Source organism: Schistocerca cancellata, chromosome 6, assembly GCF_023864275.1.
Source record: "Schistocerca cancellata isolate TAMUIC-IGC-003103 chromosome 6, iqSchCanc2.1, whole genome shotgun sequence".
NCBI classification, from domain to species: Eukaryota; Metazoa; Arthropoda; class Insecta; order Orthoptera; family Acrididae; genus Schistocerca; species Schistocerca cancellata.
The window spans coordinates 146,969,211-146,995,907 of NC_064631.1; the positions used below are offsets into that span (position 1 = coordinate 146,969,211).

General features: G+C 43.4%; 1 protein-coding gene across 1 annotated transcript in view; it reads right to left on the minus strand.

The window, feature by feature from the left end:
* The window catches only part of LOC126191548 (venom dipeptidyl peptidase 4-like), a 303,127-nt gene that overhangs the window by 95,312 nt on the left and 181,118 nt on the right, over positions 1-26,697 (minus strand). The window contains exons 10-12 of the mRNA XM_049932457.1: positions 25,393-25,610; positions 21,665-21,888; positions 5,418-5,598 (exon numbers count right to left, since the gene is read on the minus strand). Of these exons, the coding sequence (XP_049788414.1) occupies positions 5,418-5,598; positions 21,665-21,888; positions 25,393-25,610 (623 nt within the window). The remainder of the gene's footprint in view (positions 1-5,417; positions 5,599-21,664; positions 21,889-25,392; positions 25,611-26,697) is intronic.

Consider the following 26,697-nt stretch of genomic DNA (forward strand, 5'->3'; position numbering starts at 1 on the left):
TGTTGAGTCCCATAGTGCTCAGAGCCATTTGAACCATTTCTTTCCTCTATAGCCGTCCATAATCACCGAAGTTTGCCGGTGCAGAATTTTGTTCACCAACTGACCTCTCGATTATGTGCCTTAAATTTTGCATGGTATTCATGTCGGGCGATATGAATGCCCAAATCATTCGTTCGAATTGTCCAGAATGTTCTTGAAACCGGTCGCGAACAGTTGTGGCCCGGTGACATGGCACATTTTGGTTCGGGTACATGAAGCCCATGAATGGCTACAAATAGTCTCCAAGTAACCGAATTTCCAGTCAACGATCGGTTCCGTTGGACCGGAGGACCCAGTCCATTTCATGTAATCACAGATCACACCATTATAGAACCATGACCTTCTCTGTTGACAGTACGGGTAATGTAACTAATGATGATAAACAAAAGGCCGAAATTCTAAACCTAGCTTTGAAAAACTCGTTTACGATAGAGGACTGCAGCACCCTTTCAATTATCGAACAAACGCAAGGATGGCTGACATAGTGTTTAGTGTATCTGGGATTGTAAAACAGTTAAGATCCTTAGACGCCAAGAAGGCATCGGGCCCAGACGATATCCCCATAATATTATATGTTGACTATGCTATAAATATAGTATCATTCTTATCCATCATCTATCAGAGATCATTGTAACAGCGGAAAGTTCCACGGGACTGGAAGAAGACCCAGGTCGTAGCAGTCTATAAAGAGGGTAGAAAATCGGATGTACATAATTACCGGCCAATTTCTCTGACATCGGTTTGTTGTAGTATCATGGAACATATTTTGTGTTCAGACACAATGACCTTTCTAGACTCTGAAAAGCTCATCTGCAGAAACCAGCACGGTTTTAGGAAACAGCGGTCATGCTAGATACAGCTGGCCCTCTTTGTGCATGATATACAACAAGCGCTAGATACCGGCTCCCAGGTTGATGCCATATTTCTCGACTTTCGAAACGCGTTCGACTCAGTTTCGCATTGTCGCTTGCTCCACAAAGTGCGCGCTTACGGTCCGATGACATATGCGGTTGAATAGAAAGTTTTATAACAGACAGGGAGCAGTATGTCGTCCTGAACGGGGTGACTTCAACAGAAACAAGCGTAACTTCAGGTGTGCCGCAGGGCAGCATAATAGGTCCGCTGCTCTTTACGATTTAAATAAACGATCTGGTTGATGGTATTGACAGCGACATTAGACTGTTTGCCGATGATGCTGTAGTTTACAGGAAAGTAGTATCACACGAAAGTTGTGAACAAATCAATGAGGATTTGCAGAAAATTAATGTGCGATGTAATGACTGGCAGCTATCTCTCAATATTAATAAGTGTAACCTACTGGATATAACAAGGCGAAAATCCCCATTAATGTACGAGTACAAAATAAATGCCCAGTCTTTGGAAGAGGTAACATCCGTCAAGTATCTGGGTGTGACTATTCGAAATGCTCTCAAATGGAATGATCAGATTACACAAGTAACGGGTAAGGCAAACTCTAGGTTGCGTTTTATTGGTAGAATCCTGAAGCGATGCAGACCTTCAACAAAGGAAATAGCTTACAATACGTTAGTTCGTCCAGTCTTAGAGTATTGTTCGTCTGTACGGGACTCTTGCCAGCTGGGTCTGATTCAAGAGATTGAGAAGGTCCAAAGAAGAGCGGCAAGATTCGTGACTGGTACATTTTGCCATCGCGAGAGCGCTACAAATCTCATAGAAAGTTTGAGGTGGGACACACTTGCAGATAGACGGCGCGCTAAACGGAAGGGGCTGCTCAGTAAATTCGGAAATCCGATCTTCACCGAGGTTGTAGAGCATATATTATTACCACCAACTTTCAAATCGCGCAATGATCACCATTCAAAGATAAGGGAAATAAGAGCTCGTACTGAGGCGTTGAGACAGTCGTTTTTCCCTCGCGCGATCCGCGAGTCGAACAGAGGGGGGGGGGGGGGGGGGGGGGAATATGACTTTGGAGCGAATTGTGCCCTCCAACACATACCGCCTGATGGCTAGCGGAGTATATATGTAGATGTAGATGTCTTGTTGACAACTTGCGGCCATGGATTCGTGGGGTCTACGCCACTCGAACCATACCATCAGCTCTTACTAACTGAAAACGGGGCTCACCTGACCAAGCCACAGTTTTGTAGTCGTATATAGGGTCCAACCCATGTGGTCACGAGCACAGAAGAGGCGTTGCAGGCTATGTCGTGCTGTTAGCAAAGGCACCCGCGTCGGTCGTGTGCTGCCATAGCCCGCTGACGCCACATTTTGCAGCACTGTCCTAAAGGATACGTTCGACTTACTCAAACCGTCACCACCCTCTTATAATCCAAAATCGAATCATTAATTTTGAAATAAATTTAAATTTGGGCGACCGGTCAAAATTTCACAGCACTTGGCACGCTGAGACAGTGACACGCTGCAGAGAGAGAAGTAGCAACAAAAGAATTTAAATAAACAGTTTTCATTATTCTCATCTATTATTATTCTTCATTGTTGTCGTAAGTTATAGGCTCGTGATCTATATCCATACTAGAGTCTGAAATGCAACTTCATATACTGATCTAGGGGATGCTCGGCTTCATTTTCTTAAATTATACAAACAATGGCTAAGTTTCTGTTGCCGAATAGATATATTTTTAGTTATTTCACTTCCCAATACAGTGAAGTTCAATCTCCATGCTAACTCAACATGTACATAACCCGGACGTCATGCTCGTACTGAACAAGAACAAAGATTTATCTATTACAACATGTAGCAAAGAAAATCCTATCATATATCAATCATTCATTCAAAATCATCTTTGGAACATGCATTACAAAAACAAACTACAAATAACTGTTTATCGTTGCCTATCTTTTTAAGAAGTCCGTAATAATCATAATAATTACATAAAGTGTTTATATATGTTGACGTTTATAGCTATTTGATAGCGGATTTCTAAGCTTTGAGTATTTGGTTGGTTCAAATGGTTCTGAGCACTATGGGACTCAACTGCTGAGGTCATTAGTCCCCTAGAACTTAGAACTAGTTAAACCTAACTAACCTAAGGACATCACAAACATCCATGCCCGAGGCAGGATTCGAACCTGCGACCGTAACGGTCTTGCGGTTCCAGACTGCAGCGCCTTTAACCGCACGGCCACTTCGGCCGGCTTTGAGTATTTAACTTGGGAGTCAGTCATCTCATATTATTCAAGTGCTGTTAGTGCATTCCTCCTGATTATGTCCAATTTTATTACGTTACGTCCCAGATTGAGTACTGCGGTTATTTCATCAGTGTTGCTTGTCTGTTAGCACTGACAACTCTAACGCTGCTGCTCTCAGTCGTTAAGCGAAGGCCGTCGGCGCTGTCCATGGTCAGAGGTAATGCCTTAAATTTGGTATTCTTGGTTCAATCTTGGCGTTGTGGATCTCGAAATACTGAATTCCCCAACGATTTACGAAATGAAACGTTCCATCTGTCTAGCTCCAACTGGCATTCCACTGTCAAAGTCTGTTAATTCCCGTCGTGCGGCCGTAATCACGTCGGAAACCTTTTCACGTGAATCACCTGAGCGCAAATTACAGCTCCGCCAACTCAGTGTCCTTTTATACCTTGTGTTCTCGTTACTGCCGTAACATGCATATGTGTATACTACGAGGGTGAGTCAAATGAAAACCTTAAATTTGTAATAACAAATCGAAATTTCGCGCCGTTATCCTGTAAGTTGTTAAGCGTAAGCGTGCTACAAACAGCGTGCAGAATGGCCTGTAGGTGGCAGCATAGTGCAGACGCACACATACCATCGCAGTATCAGTAAAAATATGGCCACCCCACTTGCGACTTGCACCAGGGAAGAACAGCGTTATGTTATTCGGTTTTTGCTAAGTGAAGGTGTGAAACCTATTGAAATTCATCGACGAATGAAGTTTAAGTACGGTGATGCATGTTTGTCACAGCAGCAAGCCTATTAATGGAGTAGGAAGTTCGCAAATAGTGTGACTTCAGTGGAAGATGCTCCTCGTCCAGTTCAGGCACAACGAGTTGTGACTCCCCAGAACATTGCAGCAATTGAAGCCATGGTGAAGGAAAACAGCCGAGTGGCACTGAATGACATTGCAGCATGTTTACAGATTAGTCATGGGTCAGCACACCACATTGTACATGATGTGCTCCAGTTTTACAAAGTATCTGCAAGATGGGTGCCAGGGCAGCTGGCTCCTGAAATGAGAGAACGACGTGTTGATGCTTGTGAAGAACTCCTTCGGCGCTTTGAACGAGAAGGTGATGGCTTCCTTGCAAGAATCGTTACTGGGGATGAAACCTGGATTCACTTCCACCAAACGGAAACGAAGAGAGCGAGCAAGGAATGGCGCCATTTCTCATCACCAAAACCAAAGAAGTTTCGAACAGAACCATCAGCAGGGAAGGTTATGCTGACTCTCTTTTGGGACGAAAAAGGCGTCATTTTGGAGCATTACATGCCTAGAGGGACCCACTGTCACCAGTGCATCATACACAGATCTCCTAAAATATCATCTGCAGCCTGCAATCAAATCAAAGTGACGTGGATTGCTGTCAGCAGGTGTCCTTTTGCAACATGACATTGCAAGACCCCACACTGCCCGTACAGCAGTTGTCACAGACCTGCATTTCGAGTGTCTTCCTCATCCACCATACTCACCAGACCTTGCCCCAAGTGATTTCCATATGTTTGGACCACTCAAAGACGCAATGGGAGGAAAGAAGTTCCATTCTGATGAAGAGGTACGCCTCGCGGTGCATGAGTGGTTGCGCGGACTACCAAACGAATTTATGGACTTTGTAAGCGCTGGAGGTCTTGCATTGAGCGTGGGGGAGATTATGTCGAAAAGTGATACAGCTTTGTACCACTTCTGCACAATAAATAATATTTTTAAAAATTTTAAGGTTTTTATTTGACTCACCCTCCTACTATACCATGACATTTATCACTTCAGTGTATAATGCACACTACGCGAAATCGAGAGAGCTGGGTGGGGATATGAACCGCTGTTTTCCCGAAGTTAAACGCAGTTTGTTACTGTTGCGTCACAGCTGAGGCTGCTTTCGTCTCAGGTCCCTTGAAGATAACTGTATTGTGTAGATGATGCTAATGAGTGCTTGTAGAGCGTAGCGTGTTTTTTTTTATTGTTGATGATACTGATAAATTGCTGACGGTAAATGTTGGTGCCGGCATGTAGTCTACCCTGCAAGGATTACACTGTGAAATCACATTACCCTGTGCCTTGCCTTGGCACCCGACCAACTTTGGCACCCGACCAACTGGCTCCATTGGGGAATAGTCTGTCGAATACTTGGGAAAGGACGAGCCTGTAAGGTGTTGTTGCCGGCGATATAGTTTCAGACCAGTGGAGGGCTGCCTGTACTCACACATCGACGATGGCGGGCCTCTTCTCGGAGCCCTCTGGGTCGAGCCCCGGCGGGAGCCACATGCGAACCTGTGCACGCATTCCGTCTCCCACTTCCACCCAGTCGTCCAAGCGTTGAGGCAGCTGCTTGAGGGACAGCGACCTCCGCAGGTCCATGTTTAACACCACATCTTTGCTGACGTCTACAAAACGCACAAAGGAAAACACTTGTGGCACATCTATTTTCAACTAAGCTGGTTAGTAAGGAAGGTGGACTACAAATCTATAAATAAGATCACAAAATTTTTTGGCAGAGCAAGAAACAAATATGGTGGACTATGTCCAGGAATATCAGCAGAAATTAATCGAAGTGCAGGTGATATTCTAAAATTTGCGCTTTTGGTATAACTGGCTGAGTGAATTTCACAATGTATCTTGCCCCAAAACTAACAGTAGGCAGGACGTTCCAAAACTTATCGTATCTTAAATGATTGATGTGTGTATACTCATAATTTTCAAAGTAGGGTATCTTGATAGCTAACTGTTAGACGCATTCCATTAGCATGTACAATGCGTATCTTTTTATGTGTGTGCCACCTTTTTCATTTGACGATCTGAAATTACATGTTATTGAATTTAAGTCGGAGGCATCCAACTAGCTATATACAAAAATATTATATATCATTAAAATTCGTATGACACTGAAAATTATGAAAATGTGAAATGCAAAAAGAAATCCTACTGGAAAGCATGTCAAATAGCCAGAAAAAAGATACTGTACATTAATATTTCTCAGCTTGGAGAAACAGAAAATAAACATTAAAAACTTTTATTCAGCTTTGCTGCCACCTATAATACTTTGCAGGCTTACTGAGCTTCTGAGTTGACGGTTGTATTGAGTCTGTTGGATTATTTTCATACCTTCTTTTATTTAAAGTTGACTGGCATAATTAAATTTGGTGAAGCGAGAGTTGATAGTTATATCTTTGGAAATAATGTTTTGATTGTTATATATCTTTAGAGCTGTCTCGGCAAAGTGTAACCGTGTGACTGCACAGCATCAACCCTCCCTAGAGATAGATGAAGAGGGGCATAAATCTGTGGCCTTTATTCCTTATGCTGGGAGCATATCGCTTAAGACTGGAAGAATTTTGAGGAGTTTTAACGTTAAGAATACGTTCTGTTCACCTTCTAACATTAGAGTACAACTCGGCTCTGCGAAAGATAATTTCGGACGTAGGAAACTTGGCATATAAAAACTCAATATCAGTTTCGAAAGATTTACATCGACCATTCGATTCGCACAGTTTAGGACAGCTGCATGGAACATCGCCGTCACACGAGATTACAACCACTGAAAAATAGGTGGTAGTTAAACATCATCTGAAGGCAGAATAGGGATGAAATTTGGCGAGACTGTGGTAGTTTCCAGTATTTCTGGTTTCTAAAACAGTTTTTATAAAGAGGCAATTGAAATTAGGCTGGCAGACAATTTGATGAATAGAGGCAACGGTTTTCCTCATTGCAGGGCGTGGATACATGTACTATACCGCATTAATCTCAATATTCTTCGGTTGGAAAATAGTCTTTGAGGACGATATATCGTTTCCGCCGGTGTTCTACTAAGGCCGGGATCACCTACCGTGTCTTGGTGGACAGAAACGGTCACAGGCGGCGCGTGAGCTGTATATTGCACGGAGACCTATATAGGGGGACGATTTTCAGTCCTGGCGTTATTTTTCAGCATCAGTCAGCAGCAGCAGCGTTCTCCTGAAGATGACGGACAGGTGGATCGCTGAAATATCGAACCAAGTGATTTTAGGATCCGGCACCATACCCGAGGAGTTTATTAAGAATTATTACTCTGGTTCAAAATGGCTCTGAGCACTACGGGACTTGACTTCTGAGGTCATCAGGCCCCTAGAACTTAGAACTACTTAAACCTAACTAACCTAAGGACATCACACACATCCACACCCGAGGCAGGATTCGAACCTGCGACCGTAGCGGACGTGCGGTTCCAGACTGTAGCGCCTAGAACCGCTCGGCCACCCCGGCCGGCTGTTACGCTGGGAAAGCCTATGTAGTCACATGATTTACTTTAATTTCGCTCACCCGAGAATCTGCTGTGGAGAATCTAACAACCCGCTACTCCAGCTATGAGACAGAAAAAAAAGGACTGTATGGGATGGCTACCAGTGTCTCCTGACAGTCAAGCCAAATGTCTGAAAGCCATCTCTGGGGCCGCTGCTATAAAATTTAGCAATGGTGAATCCGAATTACTTCGACTCTAATATCCTCTTTTTTGGGTTTTTCCATTGGTGTTTTGCGCCCTTTGCTGCATTCTCTAGCTCGCCATGCTTGTCTGCCAGTGTTTGGGTGACCTCCTGGTTGATCTTCTCCAGGTTCCGATGTGGGTGCGTCTCTATTTTGTGCCATCGGCTCTTTTCCGTCAGTGTTAGCAACCACCCCCTGCTACTTTACAGCTCATTGCTGTGAGTGCTAAGACTCTACTGGCTGCCAGCGCCAAGATGCGCTTTACCCCCACTCAAGCGGAGGGACGCCAATGTTCCCTCACGCAGAGTTTTGTCGGCCGGCTTCAGTTTGTGCTGTAGACCACCGTAACTGTGGCCAGCAGCGTCCCTGCCACTTTCCGTTCTCGTTCGCAGGACTGTACGCCCATAGCAGTCAAAAATAATTTCTGTAGAGGCGACACATATGCACTAGGGCTACAGCGCTATTAAAATAAAAGTTTCCGTTCGAAGGCCGTTTAGTTCAGAATCGGTATGCTAAAGAGGCAAAATCTCTGTGAGTATTGAGGCAATCATATCAACGACGCACCAACTTGAAAATATCCGTTTCGTAAAAGACCGTGTACCACTGTACTGTATGAAGACGTCTGCAACTGCCTGCTGCACGGCCTCGTCCAACAGGAATCTTCGACCCTACAACACCATTTTTAAGGGACCGAAGGCGTGATAATCGTATGGAGACAGATCAGGTCTAAAGGGTAGGTATTACAGCGTCTCCCACCCTAGTTGGCGTTACAATATTTGTGATACGGGGGCGGGCGCTATCATGAAGCAGCAGAGGACTTGATGTATCATTTCACAGTGGTGGTATTCGACAGACGTGCTGCTCTCATACACATTCTTCATTCTCTGACGGATATGTGTCCGTGTTTGACCTTCAGCAACCAAGAATAACACCAAGGTGGTCTTCTTTGGACGCATTTGGTAATAACGTCCCCATAGTTCACGTTTAACGCCCGCACGTCCGAAGGACACGAATGCCACACTAAGCCCTCAGCTACATGTCAGTGCTTACACACGTGCATCGGAGTTGTACTACACTGAATATACGCTGCAGCAACGCCTTCAAACGGAAATTTTTCGACCGCTCATTGTAACTATTTGACTGATGTTTTAATGAGTCGAATGGTATGGGCTGGGCATCAACCGATCCCAGCTGTTTCTCGGACGCAGTGCGCTTGTCCGCGCAGTGTGGCATATTCTGCAGGCGCAAAGAGTGCCTTTCCATGTGACATAATCTGAATGTGGTGGGAGGGGTGCCACAGGAGATAGCCGCACTGGTCCATGGGGGGGGGGGGGGGGAGGTGAAGGAGAATCAAAGACACAATGGTTTTTTGCGAGCGCTATTATAGAAATATTTTTACGCAAAGATAGCATCCTGCATGCACTGATGAAGTTAGTACAATAATATTAATGCTCTCATTTTAGTTAGTATTATCATTTTCATCAATTTAACAATTACTTAAACTAAATGCTTTTTATTCTATTTCTACTTATCACTGTCATTTAAACTGCACTGAGCGCTGATAGGCTCAAGTTAGGGGTTCTGTGGCAAGGAAAAAGATTATTTACAGGATGGTCCATTGATCGTGACCGGGCCAAAATCTCACCAAATAAGCGTCAAACGAAAAAATCTACAAAGAACGAAACTTGTCTAGCTTGAAGGGGGAAACCAGATGGCGCTATAGTTGTCCCGCTAGATGACGCTGCCATAGGTCGGACGGATATCAACTGCGTTTTTTAAAATACGAGCCCCCATTTTTATTACATATTCGTATAGTACGTAAAGAAATATGAATGTTTTAGTTGGAACACTTTTTTCGCTTTGTGATAGATGGCGTTGTAATAGTGACAAACATATGGCTCACAATTTTAGACGAACAGTTGGTAACAGATAGGCTTTTCTAAATTAAAATAAAGAACGTAGGTACGTTTGAACATTTTATTTCGGTTGTTCCAATGTGATACATGTACCTTTGTAAATTATCTGCATTTCTTCTTGGTGTAGCAATTTTCATGGCCAGTAGTGTAAAATAAGGAAAAGAAAGGAATGGTTGAGCCCAAACAAAGCAGCAACTCCCTTTACAAGGACCTGCGCGCATCCATGGTACGCTAGGAATTGCTTCTCCGATGTGTAACTATCAGTGCTGACATTTACAGTCAACAACCGAGACGTTTTGCAGACGTAGTCCAAGAACAACGACCAGGAAGACTGCGTGAAGCGATGCTACTCCACTATAATGCTCGTCCACATTCCGCTAGGCTGATAAAAAGATACTATATAAGAGTTGGATTGGGAAGTCATTCCACACCCACCTTATTCATCTGATCTTGTGCCTTCGAATTTCATTTTTTCCGCTCTCTATCGAACAACCTTCCAGGAACTTCCTTTCCAGATGAAAATCCGTTCTCAATACAGCTCGATTAGTTCTTCGCCTCAAAACCACTTGGTCTCTACAGTCGCGGAATCGAAATGTTATCAAAGCGTTGGCAGACTGTTATAAATAATGATTATTATTGATGATTGGAGTCTCTATTATCACTTATGGAAAATGCAACGAAATTATACACTATCCATTTATGTATTTAAAACGGTCATACGAGTAGTTGTGAAGTCACGTCTGAGCCGTGGCGGGACTGGCGCCAGGGATATCTTTGGCTTAAGGCACTATCGATTCTCTCTGGCAGAAATTTGTCTTTGGAGCCTGGGCCGGCTCAGGATACAGCGGGCAGTGCGGAGTGGAAAGGGACCCCCCCCCCCACTTCCGGTGTCCTTTCCTTTCGGCACCCTCCCTCCCTTCTCTTCTCTTCCCTTCTTTTTCCTTTTCCCCCATCCCCTCCCTCCACCCCTCTTCCCCCGGGCTTCCCCTCCCCCTTCCTCCCTCCCCCCTATCTCCCCTGCCCGTGGCATCTCTGCTCTCCCCTCTCGCTCTCCCACTCCCCTTCCTCCTCCTCCTCTCTTGGCAGGTCCCCGGACTCGTACACGCATAGTGAACATTCGCGCGCCGGAGATCATCGCCATCAGTATCTCGTGTGTGTGCTTCGTTTTTTGTTTCGTGCAGTTACGACCCCACTGTTCACATGTGCCATCGCCGTTCTCCGTGTTTTGTGCGCCGTGTCCACAAGTGTTAGTGTTTTTATCGTCCAACGTGAACGGCTTCATGTTTATTGTTTTTTTTGTATCTCCATTTTTTGCCCGCCGTTTTTTGTATTGTCTGTATCACCTCTATGTCATGTTATTGTTTCCACTTAAGGCTGAAGAGCAGCGTACTGTGCTGCTGCCAGCCCGCCTGTATAGGTGTTTAAAATTACAATAAAGGAAAAAAAAAGTGGAAAGGGACAACAACGTTGGGCACGGCACGCGGAAGTGTGCGATTAGCGAGACGTTGGAGAGACGACAGCGAGCCTGAGTACGGGCGGCAGTTGGCGCTTGATCGTACTGGGGTCAGTAACAGCGGGCCCGCGCTGTGGCTTCTTGGCAACCTCGTGAAGCTATGCATGTGCTCTCTTCCGTGAAGGAACACGCTGTTACTATCGGACTAAGCAACGTCTGGCGTCTTCGCCACATCGATCCAGCAGCTGGCATCAAGATAAGTAATTAAAGTCCTACCAACGATTAGTGAAATATGATGATGATTGCTCTTGAGGCAGCAAAGCGTTTCAAGGACTGTGATGTGATATTTCACGCCTCTTATTGAGTGTGTGCTTCGCTCCTTAATAGTATTCTTCTTACTTCAGCTGGCAAGTGTCTGAAACATTGATACGTGTACGCAGCCTTACCGAACGATCTATATTCCGTGTCTAAAGATTGCCGTGTGGTACCTTACAGACCTACGTAAGGTGCTCGATGTGATGCTTGGGTTTTAATGAGCCAGTTCCGTTTGCATCATTCGTGCATTGTCAATTTTAATGAAGTAGTTTTCTGTATAAGTTTGAGTATTAAGGTGAAGGAAGGGTTGTTTTTTTCCCTGTTGTCGCTTCTGATTTATGTTTCAGAGATGGGAAGCAGTGGGCCACCGAAGTGCAGAACCTCCCCTTTTAAATTACCAGCGGGCGTACAGGCGGTGACTTCGCCTGAGCTCGCGTGTGCTGTTTGATTCCGATTTCGGTGTTCTGAACGGGGTGGAAGTACAAACGGAGTCCACATCTTAAATCGAAGATAAGCGTTCAGTCCCCTCCACCGTTCGTGGCCAAGTCGCGGCCTCACAATCTCGGGCCTCAGTTATTGTACAAGCTGTAGTTTTCTGAAATTTGTGGTGGCAAGGTTGCCCGGGTTAAATGTTTAAAATATTTGTCTTGAGAATTTTGAGGGATTTCTAGAAGAATGTGTCCTAATTGAAACCGTTTTCTAAAATTGCGGTGCAATTTAGCCTTAGTGGCGTAAGTCAATTTTGATGGGGAAATAACTAGGTTATTATTGATCAAACTGTCTATAACCTTGTAAAGTTGTTTGGTAGTATCTCGCCCGGGAGGGGCGGTTTTCAATCTCTGTGGAAATAATAATTGATTTCCTGGTTATTTGATGTAAAGTTTATTTTAAATGATTTACTTGGCCCGAGGGGCGGTTTTTTAAATCCTTGCAAAGAGATTAATTCCCTTGTGGTTTCATATAACAAGCAGTTTGTAAAATTAGCCTGAGTGGTGGGTTTTTAAATGCTTTTAAAGAGATTAATTGATTTGTGGTTTTATATAACAAGCAGTTTGTAAAGTTTGCCTGAATGGCATTTCTTAAAGAAATTATTATCTGATTTATAATTGTAATTCTCTTAATGATTTATCTATGATGCAAATAAATATGTTGAACTGAAATGGTCACTGTATGGGTCAAGTCCTTCCACTCCCTTTATATTAAAGGTTAAGGAAACTGCAGTTCAAAATATAAATAACATTCCAAAGTCTCTTCCTGAGGAACCAATAATTTATTACAACGAAAGGAGTGTTATTCAGCTGACGAAATTGCCAAGCTTTTTTTCTCTGGTCATTTTCGTTTCTGGAACGCTTTTTTTTTTCTACTGTAGAAAATGTGCAGTAATATACCACTGTGGACACAGTTGGTGTAGGATTCGCAACGCCTTTCCTTTGGAACGAGGATTACAGCAGATAGTCTGAAGAGGGAGAAAGGCAGCCTGCAAGCAGTGGCTGAGTGTGGCTGTGTAATGGTGTGCTCTTCATAATTTTAATATTTCGTGCTAACACTGACGCAATTTATGGAGGAAGGGGATAGTACTTTAGCAGCAATTATCTTAGATCTGCAAGAAGGAAGACTGGCAGAGGTATCGTGTGAGATTCAGTCACATAACTGATAGACTCTGGGTGGTGAATGGCTTCTAGAATACTTTAACTTTTGAAGGGACTTTACTTTTCTAGGCTCTGAACTACTTTTCTGGGGTCTGAACTTTAACTTTTCTACTCACATTAAAAAATCGAGGCTAAGCCAAGTATGAGTGTCTACTCTTTGACTTTCACGTTTTGATGTGTAAATCATCATGCTGAACTATGAATTATTTTGAGCTGGCGAATAATTCGTGTACTGTGATCATTAAATGGACTTCGTTTCTCACACATCTTGGATGACTATTTAGCTTTGGGATCCTGCTACCATACTTATACCATAGTTAACAGTTTTATTGCATTTTCAGAAGGTTATCATCTGACTGTTTTATAACTGGTAACTGTAGGAGGACTTTCCATTTATTTGAGATGGCTTGCTTGGATAAACATCATTCAACATAATTCTCTAGTGTCGTCTAGTTACATTTAGATGTTGCAGCGGAACCCTTTTGTTAATTAATCATTTATCTTTTATTTAATATTTCTGATTTTTTAATTCACAATTTTAATCAGCGCACACATTGCAAGATCACGGCTATAAATTATTTGCAGCGAGTTAGTTGGTGGGCATGAAAGCAGATATGCAAAACTAGACCTTATCTACATCTACAGCTACGTGATTACTCTGCTATTCACAATAAAGTGCCTGGCAGAGGGTTCAATGAACCACCTTCAAGCTGTCTCTCTACCGTTCCACTCTCGAACGGCATGCGGGAAAAACGAGCACTTAAATTTTTCTGTGCGAGCCCTGATTTCTCTTATTTTATCGAGATGATCATTTCTCCCTATGTAAGTGGGTGGCAACAGAATGTTTTCGCAATCGGAGGAGAAAACTGGTGATTGAAATTTCATGAGAAGATCCCGTCGCAACGAAAAACGCCTTTGTTTTAATGATTGCCACTCCAATTCACGTATCATGTCTGTGACACTATCTCCCCTATTTCGCGATAATACAAAACGAGCTGCCCTTCTGTGTACTTTTTCGATGTCATCCGTCAGTCCCACCTGATGCGGATCCCACACCGCACAGCAATACTCCAGAGTAGGGCGGACAAGCGTGGTGTAAGCAGTCTCTTTAGTAGACCTGTTGCATCTTCTAAGTGTTCTGCCGATGAATCGCAGTCTTTGGTTTGCTCTACCCACAATATTATCTATATGATCGTTCCAATTTAGGTTATTTGTAATTGTAATCTCTAAGTATTTAGCTGAATTTATAGACTTCAGATTTGTGTGACTTACCGCGTAATCGAAATTTAGCTGATTTCTTTTAGTACTCATGTGAATAACTTCGCACTATTCTTTATTCAGGGTCAGTTGCCACTTTTCGCACCATACGGATATCTTATCTACATCATTTTGCAAGTCGGTTGGATCATCGGATGACTTTACAAGACGCTAAATGACAGCATCATTTGCAAACAATCTAAGACTCCTACTCAGATTGTCTCCCATGTCGTTCATATACACTCCTGGAAATGGAAAAAAGAACACATTGACACCGGTGTGTCAGACCCACCATACTTGCTCCGGACACTGCGAGAGGGCTGTACAAGCAATGATCACACGCACGGCACAGCGGACACACCAGGAACCGCGGTGTTGGCCGTCGAATGGCGCTAGCTGCGCAGCATTTGTGCACCGCCGCCGTCAGTGTCAGCCAGTTTGCCGTGGCATACGGAGCTCCATCGCAGTCTTTAACACTGGTAGCATGCCGCGACAGCGTGGACGTGAACCGTATGTGCAGTTGACGGACTTTGAGCGAGGGCGTATAGTGGGCATGCGGGTGGCCGGGTGGACGTACCACCGAATTGCTCAACACATGGGGCGTGAGGTCTCCACAGTACATCGATGTTGTCGCCAGTGGTCGGCGGAAGGTGCATGTGCCCGTCGACCTGGGACCGGACCGCAGCGACGCACGGATGCACGCGAAGACCGTAGGATCCTACGCAGTGCCGTAGGGGACCGCACCGCCACTTCCCAGCAAATTAGGGACACTGTTGCTCCTGGGGTATCGGCGAGGACCATTCGCAACCGTCTCCATGAAGCTGGGCTGCGGTCCCGCACACCGTTAGGCCGTCTTCCGCTCACGCCCCAACATCGTGCAGCCCGCCTCCAGTGGTGTCGCGACAGGCGTGAATGGAGGGACGAATGGAGACGTGTCGTCTTCAGCGATGAGAGTCGCTTATGCCTTGGTGCCAATGATGGTCGTATGCGTGTTTGGCACCGTGCAGGTGAGCGCCACAATCAGGACTTGCATACGACCGAGGCACACAGGTCCAACACCCGGCATCATGGTGTGGGGAGCGATCTCCTACACTGGCCGTACACCACTGGTGATCGTCGAGGGGACACTGAATAGTGCACGGTACATCCAAACCGTCATCGAACCCATCGTTCTACCATTCCTAGACCGGCAAGGGAACTTGCTGTTCCAACAGGACACTGCACGTCCGCATGTATCCCGTGCCACCCAACGTGCTCTAGAAGGTGTAAGTCAACTACCCTGGCCAGCAAGACCTCCGGATCTGTCCCCCATTGAGCATGTTTGAGACTGGCTGAAGCGTCGTCTCACGCGGTCTGCACGTCCAGCACGAACGTTGGTCCAACTGAGGCGCCAGGTGGAAATGGCATGGCAAGTCGTTCCACAGGACTACATCCAGCATCTCTACGATCGTCTCCATGGGAGAATAGCAGCCTGCATTGCTGCGAAAGGTGGATATACACTGTACTAGTGCCGACATTGTGCATGCTCTGTTGCCTGTGTCTATGTGCCTGTGGTTCTGTCAGTGTGATCATGTGATGTATCTGACCCCAGGAATGTGTCAATAAAGTTTCCCCTTCCTGGGACAATGAATTCACGGTGTTCTTATTTCAATTTCCAGGAGTGTAGATCAGGAACAATAGAGGGCCTATAACACTTCCTTGGGGAACGCCAGATATTACTTCTGTTTTACTCGTTGACATTCCGTCTATTACTACGAACTGTGACCTTTCTGACAGGAAATCACGAATCCAGTCGCACAACTGAGGCGATACTCCGTATGCTCGCAGTTTGTTTAGAATACGCTTGTGAGGAACGGTGTCGAAATCCTTCTGGAAATCTAAAAATATGGATTCAATTTGACATCCCCTGTCGATAACACGTATTACTTCATGAGTATAAAGAGCTAGTGGTGTTTCACAAGAACTATATTTTCTGAATCCGTGGTGACTGTGTCAATAAATCGTTTTCTTCGAGGTACTAGCCTTATGGCAAAATTGGGCCATTCTTTTAAACAGAGCTATGTTTAGCCGCCTTACCTATGTTCAAGTAAGCGCAGGTAAAGTTACAATTGAAATTTTTTCGTTTAGAATATGAATCTAATCCATTTATAATGGTAATTATAATTCTAACGCTTCACAATATTCTGCGGTGCAGGTCCCAAACCTTGCATGATAGGTAGTTTGCTTGGAGGCTCAGAGCACAAGATATGTGCAACAGTTGAGTGCAGGAGACTCGATGAGAGTAATTACGAGTAGGCAAGTTAGGTGTGGAACTTCAAGAAAGAAGCCGGACGGAGTGGACGAGCGGTTCTAGGTGCTTCAGTCTGGAACCGCGCGACCGCTATGGTGACAGGTTCCAATCCTGCCTCGGGCATGGATGTGTGTGATGTCCTTAGGTTAGTTAGGTTTAATTAGTTCTAAGTTCTAGGGGACTGATGACCTCAGATGTTAAGTCCCATAGTGCTCAGAGCTATTTGAACCATTTTTTTTTTCAAGAAAGTAGAAGAATCTATGAAGATGTGTGCGCAATTCCAGTCTGCAGCAACCAATGGCAGTGATTTTGATGGCGGCGGGAGTAGCAGAGGCAGCTACGGCAATGCAGGCCACCGTTAGCATCTTCAGCGACTGTGAGTACCCCAGCTTTGGCATAGACATCTGCATCTCTCACACTCTAGAGTAGAGAGCGATGCACAGTCAACGGGCAAATATAATGTGTGCTTCATTTGCTACCTATGAAGTGTTTGTTAGTTGTTTCGTGAACAAATTCTTGCGTGAAGTGAAGCAAAGGCAAATTCAGAACGATTTTCTAAGTGGACCAACTTTCAAACATGGCAGCGGGTCGATGCAACATTTTTGTGTTCATAAACCAGCTGAGTTGATGCATATAAATCGTCCGCTTATAACGTAGCAGATTATAACGAGCTGGCGTCTTGCATTGAAGGCGTAGCTTGCAGTGGAGCCGCGAGGACAGCTGATTTCTCTATGAATCTGAAGAACCACTGTTAAATATCAGTCGATCTTTTTCTTACGTAGTGTACCAAATTCTACAGATAACAGAACCATACTGCTAAAATTTCGAATCAATAACCTCAGTATTTTCGGAGATATAAATTTTTACCTAAAACACATAATAACCATGCTGATACTTTGAAACACAGGTAGTTACTGGAATGTCTTCTTCTGTAGTTTCAACTGGACAACAACCGAGAGCATTCGTTTACATAATCTAATTTTCTGTTCTTTAGTTTCATTGCCACAGATTTCAGACGTAATTAACAGTACATTGGAAAATATTTTTTTTATGTTTCGGTTGTGCGTTTTGCTGAGACTGAGAGTGTGAATGGAGAACATACGTAAAGTCAGTGTGATATTTTATTAAGGTTTGGATTATCAGAAAGCACAGAAAAATGCGGATTTACATTAAAATAAACAATCTCTGAACTCAGAAATGATTACTGCAGATATGTATACTAACCCCTACAGTAAAAACAGTGCAATAAATCGCACAAAAGCTGTTACTGTTAAATACTTACTTACGAAGAAAGCCAATTACAGATGAAACTCTAGACTTAGCTGCAGCGTTTCTCTATTCCTTGGACCACACAGTGTCCTTAGGTGATGCGGTTGAGTTCTGCTCGATGTACTGAACGGCGCTATCAAAAGCGTTCTTGGTGTCAAATCTGTGTAAGGGGTTCGTCGTCTTCACCGTCCGTGTCCTCGTTCACAGTTTCTTCACTCTTCTTTTCCAAAACATCCACAATAATCTGGTTGTCACTGAGATCTTCACTGGTTTCACAGTCATTGTCGCACTGGGCAATCCACTCCTCGACTTCACTTGCAGGGACATTCGATTGTACAGTTTGTATATCTTTAACGTTCTCCTGCATGCATCCGATCTGGTCACCTTCAGTTACAACTTCCGTCCACAGCTTACGCCAAGATTTTCGCAGCTTGTCAGTTTGTAATCCGTCCCATGAATCAGCAGTAGTATAGATAACACCTTTGACGTTGTGGGATTTCATAGCTTCAGGCACGTTGCAATCTCCTTCTGACTTTTATAAAGTAAAGTTGATGTACTTCCTGTGATACCACTTTTTTAACCATTTTGTCACTCCTTGATCCATTGGATAACTGATGTGACATTTGGTGAAAGGAAGATAGCTTTTGTGTCCCCTTTCATTAAATTCTTCTCAAATGGATGTGATGGTGCGTTATCCAACAGAAATAGAGCACGCAAAGGGAGCTGTTTTTCTTTCAGTCTTTTGCAAAAGATGGAACGAACTCTTCGAAAAACCAAGATTTCAAATGATTGCGGTCCATCCAAATAGATTTTTGATTGCGATAATAAACTGACAAGCAAGACAAGTCAGGAATGTTCTTCAGTGCCCTAGTTTTCTTACATTTGCCAATAACGAACAGTGGAAGCTTGTGTGTACCATCTGTGTTACTGCAACGAACAACGGTTAACCTATCTTCTTTAAGTTCGTGTATTAGCGAGCATTTCGCTCTCATTTTAGTATACGGCCGAAAGAGGCAGCCTTAATAGAATTGTGAAACGAATCCTGTCGTCCAGGACAATGTGCCACAACGAGCGCAGATTCGTCACGAGATGGGGAAAGTCTATAGGCGTCTATTGTGCTCAATGAGGCCAGACTGATCAGGTCCAAGCGTTGTACTGTGCGAGTGAGACAGACGAGAACCTACGTCATAGGAAAATCCGTAGGAGCTGTTTGTGACCAGGGAGGCGTAGCACTGTTAAACATGGCGGATATAAGATCGGCCATAAAGGGAAACATTTATGAAAACTATTTAAGTCTGTAGTAAGCCACAGTAATTTTAATCTACCGCCTTTCTTAAATTTTCATGGTGATCCCAATAAAACTTTAATATTGACCATGTGTATAATAGTTTAGGATTTACTGTTGTGAAATCAACAAGTTTTGTAACAAAGACCGGAATGCAAAAATCTGAACGCTTTGGTCGATCTTAACGATCGACATTTCATTAAAAATGCATCTTTAAAATGACAAATGTTGTAAATATGAACTCTGTAACTTTATTTGTTTAAAATATATAGTAAATTTAAATTATCAGTATTTTCAGTTAAGCATCAGATCATTTCCTCCACACAAAACACATTGAACGATGACAGCATGACAACTTATTGAATCATTAGGTAATAGAATATTTGTTGTAAAGTTTAGTGCATAATAGTTACTTTTGTTCTTTATTTATCAGGAAACACATTGGTGCAAGGCTACTTAGATAAGTTTTCGCCAAGACATTTTGACGAAGATGAACCGCATGTGAGCCTGAACATCTTTGGGATGTGGTGTATACACTGTTGTGGTACATTGTAAACAACATTTTGTAAATAATACAGGAATTAAATAACAATTTCCATTCGGAAACCATTCACAATGGAGTATGCATTCTTCCGAATGTTTTCATTCAGAATCACTAACACTACCTTTCCTCTTGACTTACTGTGTAATAAATATGAGAAAGTGGAAATATTATATTTCATGACCACTTAAAAATAGGCAACGGCCTTGCCTCAGTGGATACACCGGTTCCAGTGAGATCACCGATGTTAAGCGCTGTCTGGTGTGGTCGGCACTTGGGTGGGTGACCATCCAGGCCGTCATGCGCTGTTGCCATTTTTCGGGCTGCACTCAGCCTCGAGATGCCAATTGAGGAGCTACTCGACCGAATAGTAGCGGCTTCGGTCAAGAATACCATCATAACGACCAGGAGAGCGGTGTGCTGACCACACGCCTCTCCTATCCGCATCCTCAACTGAGGATGATACGGCGGTCGGATGGTCCCGATGGGCCACTTCTGGCCTGAAGACGGAGTGCTGACCACTTAAAAATAATGCACAACGAAAGGCTGACACAAAATACTCTCCTTTTTCGAGAAAATCGAAAAAAACAGATTAAATTTACAGAAGCTGGACATAACAGGCAGATTCAGAAAACAGAGGGAAAACGCATAAAACGTCAAAGTTCCCCAATACGAAAGATAAAAGAAGATAGAAGGAACATGGACAGAAGACAGAAGAAGAAAAAAAAGAGCGACAGAATGCAAGTATGAAGTATTGTGAAACCAAAAACAATGGGAAAAATCGGCTTTTTCATATGGTCCTGAGTTCACCAAATTCGAATAATAAAAAAAATTTTCCTTGACTGGGGAAGGGATGGGGATGGGGGTTGGGGTGGGGGTGGTGGACTTACGCACCTTCCGTAACATAATTGGATGATGTTGTTGTGATCTTCAGTCCAAAGACTGGTTCGATACAGTTCTCCATGCTACTCTATCCTGTGCGAGACTCTTCGTCTCCAAGTAACCACTGCACCCCACATCCTTCAGAATCTGTTTACTGTATTCATCTCTTGGTCTCCCTCTAAGATTTTTACCCTCCACACTTTCCTCAATTACTAAATTTGTGATCCCTTGATTTCTCAGAACGTATTCTATTAACCGATCCTTCTTTTAGTCAAGTTGTGCCATAAATTCCTCTTCTCCCAGATTCTATCCAGGACTTCCTCATTAGTTACGTGATCTACCCATCTAATCTTCAACATTCTTCAGTAGCATTACATTTCAAAACCTTCTATTCTCTTCTTGTCTAAATTGTTTATCATCCATGTTCGACTTCCATAGACGGCTACACTCTGTACAAGTACTTTCACGAAAGACTTCCTGACACTTAAATCTATACTCAACGTTAACAAATTTCTCTTCTTCGGAAATTCTTTCCTTACTCCCGTCAGTCTACATTTTATCGACCATCATCAGTTATTTTGATGCCCAAATAGCAAAACTCGTCTACTACCTTAATTGTATCATTTCCTAATCTAATTCCCTCTGCATAACCTGATTTAATTCGACTACATTCCATTAGCCTTATTTTGGTTTTCTTGATGTTCATCCTATAACTTCTTTTCAAGGCACTGTCCATTTCGTTCAACTTCTCTTGCAAGTCCTTTGCTGTCTCTCATAGAATTGCAATACCATCGGCAAACCTCCACGTTTTTATTTCTTCTCCCTGGGTTTTAATTCCCACTCCAAATTTTTGTTTCCTTTATTGCTCGCTCATGGATGATGTTACTGGAGATATATTCGTATCCTAAATTTGTTTGTTCCTCAAGACACCCTCAACATTCCCTTGACGTTTGTCGGTGCCGTTTTGTTATGTCCTCTACAGGCAAGTATGCGATAGTCCGTTAATCTTACAACAGGTAACAATGAATAATAGTGGCGGTTTAAGAAAGACTGATCGAGAGATAACGCCAATAAAATGTATAACTTCACAAGTCACGATGTCAAGACAGGAAAGGAGCGAGAGCAAATTTCTCACCTGCGAATTGGGCCGTGTAACGCACAGACAGGACTGGTGGATCCGGGCCGTGACACGTGAAGATCGACCATGTGAAGTCGGAGCTGAAATCGGCGCTGGCTCGCTGACAGGGGTTCCCCTCGGTACTGTAAACGTCACAGCTGAGGCAGCGCGGGGATGCCCCCTCCTGCACGGCGTACACCTGCCGGTGCGACGGCTGCCCCTCCTCTGTCGCCTGGTAGTACCTGCAAAGGCAGACGGCGCCCGCCACCCTTCTCACTCCAACTACTGCGGTGGCAAAAAAAGCACTGCTCACGGAATCTTAATTGAATTGATTTATTTATTTATTTATTTTGAAAAGGGAACAACTCGCGACTGACAAAGTGTTCAGGAGGGAGAAAAAACGTTTTAACAGCCTTGCTTACTAAACTAAAAGCAAATCTATTTGTTTTGTGAAACAGTTTATCTACTGGAATGTTTGAAGCTAATATTACCTAGTTTGAAGAACATTTGCAGCTGCTATGGCGACTTTTCTCACCTGGGGTTCTTCCTTTAGAGCAATAAATAAGTGAATAAATATATTTAAGGCATTTATTTACGTTACATGAAGGTAAGAACTTACAATTAATGGATGACAGTTTTTCAAGGGCAATAAATGTAATATAAACAATTAAACCGGGTCGCTTCATGTTCGTTAAATGTAACATAAATTAGATCGTCTCTTGAGCGTACTGCCACACAAAAAATGCATTATTACCGTACATAGCCATGTTGCGAAATACGTTTCAATGGTAACCAGACAACTGCCATCCAATATGATTTTGTTGGAAATACAGATTTTGTCGAACAAGTTACTTCTTGGAGCCACAAATATAACATTAAACTTTGTACTGAGTTTGTCACAACAAAAATATTTGGGAACCGGTACAAGGCTTGCGTAATTTTCGGATTGGCATTCCACATTGGGTTCATACATGGCACACGGATTTAGGCAGAGTGGAAACTACTTTCAGCATGGGCTGAGTTGTCAGTGTATCTGATTTCCACGTGGAGTACCCAGGTTCGATTCTTGTCACTTCCATGTATTTTCCTTGTTGGGAGGACTGTAATGGCGTGCACGTAGCCTCTTGAGGCCAAATGGAAAAATCGACGTGAATAAGAAGTAGCGTCTCAAGGGCAGAAAGCCCACAATGTTTCGAAGAGGGTTCTACTGATCACATGCCCATCCACGGTGCATCCAGTGACAACGTTGGAAGAGCATGACACTGCAGTACATGCAGGAGCGTGCTCAGGGTAGGAGCTAAGGAAGAGGGGAGAACTCATGTTGGTTTAGCATTGAGTACAAAATACTGTGAAGCTGTCTACACTTGCTGCTGGTCATTATCCAGCACATGTTCCAGTTTTTTAGGGTTTCGTACCTGAATCGGTAAAAATGGAACCCTCCCAGGATCTCTTTGTTGTCTGTCTGTCTGTCTGTCTGTCTGTCTCTTTCTCTGACCATTCCTCAGGAATGGACAGGCGTATCAAGTTGAAATTTATATCACGAACTACGATCTACAGTGCCTTGGCGATGTAAAAATTGAAGCTTCTAAGTAAATGTAATCAAAACATACGGCCATTTGTGTCACATATTTTGATATTCGCAATCTCACTCATCAGAATCTATAGGGCACATCCTGTTGACCTGGAATCATGAAATTTTGCAGGCAGTAAGCTTTCGCAGTAAAAGTAAAGGAAAATATCCGAAATTTGTTAAGTTATAGTTGTCTCAAACGAAAAAAAATTTTTTTTAATTGATTATCTGACTGTCTGCCTGTCCACCTGTTAAGACCCCTTCTTCTCATAAACGAGTGGACATGAAGTTGAAATTTTTGTAACATACTAAACTCTACTGTCCGTTTGCGGTTTACAGCATGTAAGCTTTTACGTCAATGCAATCAACATATGCGACCATTTATGTCACATATTTTGGTATCTCGCCAGTATCGATATCAATAACAGGCAAAAATTCCCCAGGTAGATGAACTACCTATGTACTCGTACATAATTAAGTTTGTGCAGAACCATCGGCCCGTGAGTCCTGCGCGCACTTACTCGGTTTTCTCCAAACTGATTTTGCGTTGATATGTTTGTCTGTCGAGGCAGAACGCGAAACTCCTTTAGCAAAGGATGGAGGAGAAGACACATCTGCATTCTCCTGCCCTTCATTGGGTACGCTATTGAGCGCACAGTCTTCAGCGGATTTACATTTAGTTAATCGTTCTGTGGCTGTGAGTTGCGTAATCAACAGTTACTGTGCGTCATTGTAGGTTGAAATGTTTGTCAATGAGTACAAGGAACCAGACGTCTCCAGCGTGGGGACATCATGATACTTCAGCTCGTCAGGAGTTGGTTTAATTATTTCGTTGCACCTAAGTCGAGCCAATCTATCTGATTATTTTACCAATCTTCGTCTTTTTCTAACTCTACGATTGCTTTCAGATTAATGCTAACCCACACCACTTCTCTTCCAGGATTCCACACACATCATTACTGCCGCTTCTCCTGTATCTCATTCGCCAAAACTCGTGAGTTCCTTCGAGAACTCTTTTGTGTGTTACCCCTCCTTGCTAGATATCACCAGCAACATCTACATAACATTCGATCATCAGTCACCTTCTGGTAGAGGTCAGTGCACCGTTCCAGATTTTCTTGCAGATGATGAACACTTGTTCTTATTCTGAAACGTCCCCATAGAAAAATTAAGAATTACTGTGCTGGTAAACCTCTTACGTTATTTGATTTTCAAACAGCTGAGCAAAACTGGATGTACCCAGACATTTCTCTCTTTACTTATCCTCATCATCACTAAACTGACACAATATTTTTAGCGCAATGCAGTCTGACTTTCAATAATCCCTTCAAAAGTATGGCCCTGACTAACAATAGCCTATACCTTTCATGAATCACTTACCTCACAAAAATCTTCGTTACTCGAACTACTGCAATGCAGCGAGTGCCAATACTGCCAGCTAAATAAAAGATTATAACTACTGAAAGTAACTACTGATAGGCATAGTTAGCAAATGTAAGATTTTGATAGAAAACAATGTATTTACCTTAATAGTGTTCAAAAGACATAATATATATATATATATATATATATATATATATATATATATATATATATATATATATATATATGAGTTCATGACATCCAGTCTTACAAATTTACTGTCTCTGATGGACACACGTGCAGATCATCCGCTCTCAAAACTCCGCCATCCCTCTCCCCACATCCACCACTGCTGGCGGCTCACCTCCAACTACGCAACGCTATGCGCTGTTCACATCCAACTGCCCAACACTACAATAGCGAATATTCCAACAATGAAAATCAGCCACAGACTGCACACAGCACAGTCAGTGATTTTCATACAGAGCGTTATGTGGCTTTACCAACATAAAAACCTAAACAGCCTACTTACATTATTAACAAAACATTTTTGCAAAGGAAAGGAAACTGTTGCTCTCTTCTACATTCTGGTCAAAGTAGACATGTAACCATTTGGGACCATCACTCGCTAGCATCCAAACCTGACACTAAACTGCAGAGCTCAGGCAAGGGAACCACCATAGCAAAAAAACAGTTGAAACATGTGAAAAGAAAGATACAAAAATTCATGAAATTCAGACGGTACATCAGATGAATATTTTGGATCACGATTGCTCACATGGAACCATTGCCAATACCTCAGTAAGGTACTTACACTACACCATTATCATCCCATCCATATATGTCGGTAACTGTGAACTCCCCAGAAGTGATGGGTGTCCTCGACGTATCCGTCACTTTGACCACATGTGGGAAGCTGCCAGCTTCGCCTTGCGGCTCCCAGTCGATAATCAGATAAGTTGAAGGGTTGTGATATCCAGGCATTAACTGCTTGTAGTCCACCCAGCCGTCCTTTCTCTCTAGTTTCAGGCCCTACGACAGAACAGTGCGTCAGTTGACAACAGCAGCACCTTACACTAAAGAAAGTCTCAAAGAACCAGTACATTACATCCATCTGAAGTTCACACGCTTGTCTCCATTCCCATCTACTTTCTTACTTCGCAAGGCATCGTTCAGTTGAGTGACGCACCTTGTGCCAGAATCACACCCCTCTTTCTTATTCCATTCATGGAGGGGTTTCGGGAAGAACAATTGTCGGTAATTCTGTGTCAAAGCTTGAATTTCTCTGATTTCAGTGTCGTGCTTATTATTCGAGACGTATACTGGACAAAGTATTATATAAAACTTCCTGGCAGATTAAAACTGTGTGCCGGGCCGAGACTCGAACTCGGGACTTTTGCCTTTCGCGGGCAAGTGCTCTACCAACTGAGCTACCCAAGCATGACTCACGCGCCGTCCTCACAGCTTTACTTCTGCCAGTGCCTCGTCTCCTACATTCCAAACTTTACAGAAGCTCTCCTGCAAACCTTGCAGAATTAGCACTCCTGAAAGAAAGGATATTGCGGAGACATGGCTTAGCCACAGCCTGGGGGATGTTTTCAGAATGAGATTTTCACTCTGCAGCGGAGTGTGCGCTGATATGAAACTTCCTGGCAGATTAAAACTGTGTGCCGGACCGAGACTCGAACTCGGAACCTTTGCCTTTCGCGGGCAAGTGCCCTTTCTGGAAAGTATTATATTACTGAAACAATACTGGAGCGAGGTGTCCCCAAATTTTGAGGCTAGATTCATGATGCACGACCTTTCTCTCTTGGCGTTTCGCTCTGTAGCTTACTGTGCGTCTTCGTAATGTACTCTTCAACTCCAAAAGAACATACGTAACTCTGGACCGCTTAGCCATCCAGTATGATAGCTGATTCCTTCTTTGGGTCGCACTGAAACTTGTTTCACATAAAGAGCCGTAAGAATTTGTTGCTTTACACAAATCTTGAACGGATTTGCGGGACATGGCTGATCAATGAAGGTCAGTTCCACGATGGGTTTGGAAAACCGGATGTAATACCATTGACTCTGGATCAGACAGGAATCTGTATGGCTGAAGTACCATGAGAAGCTTCCA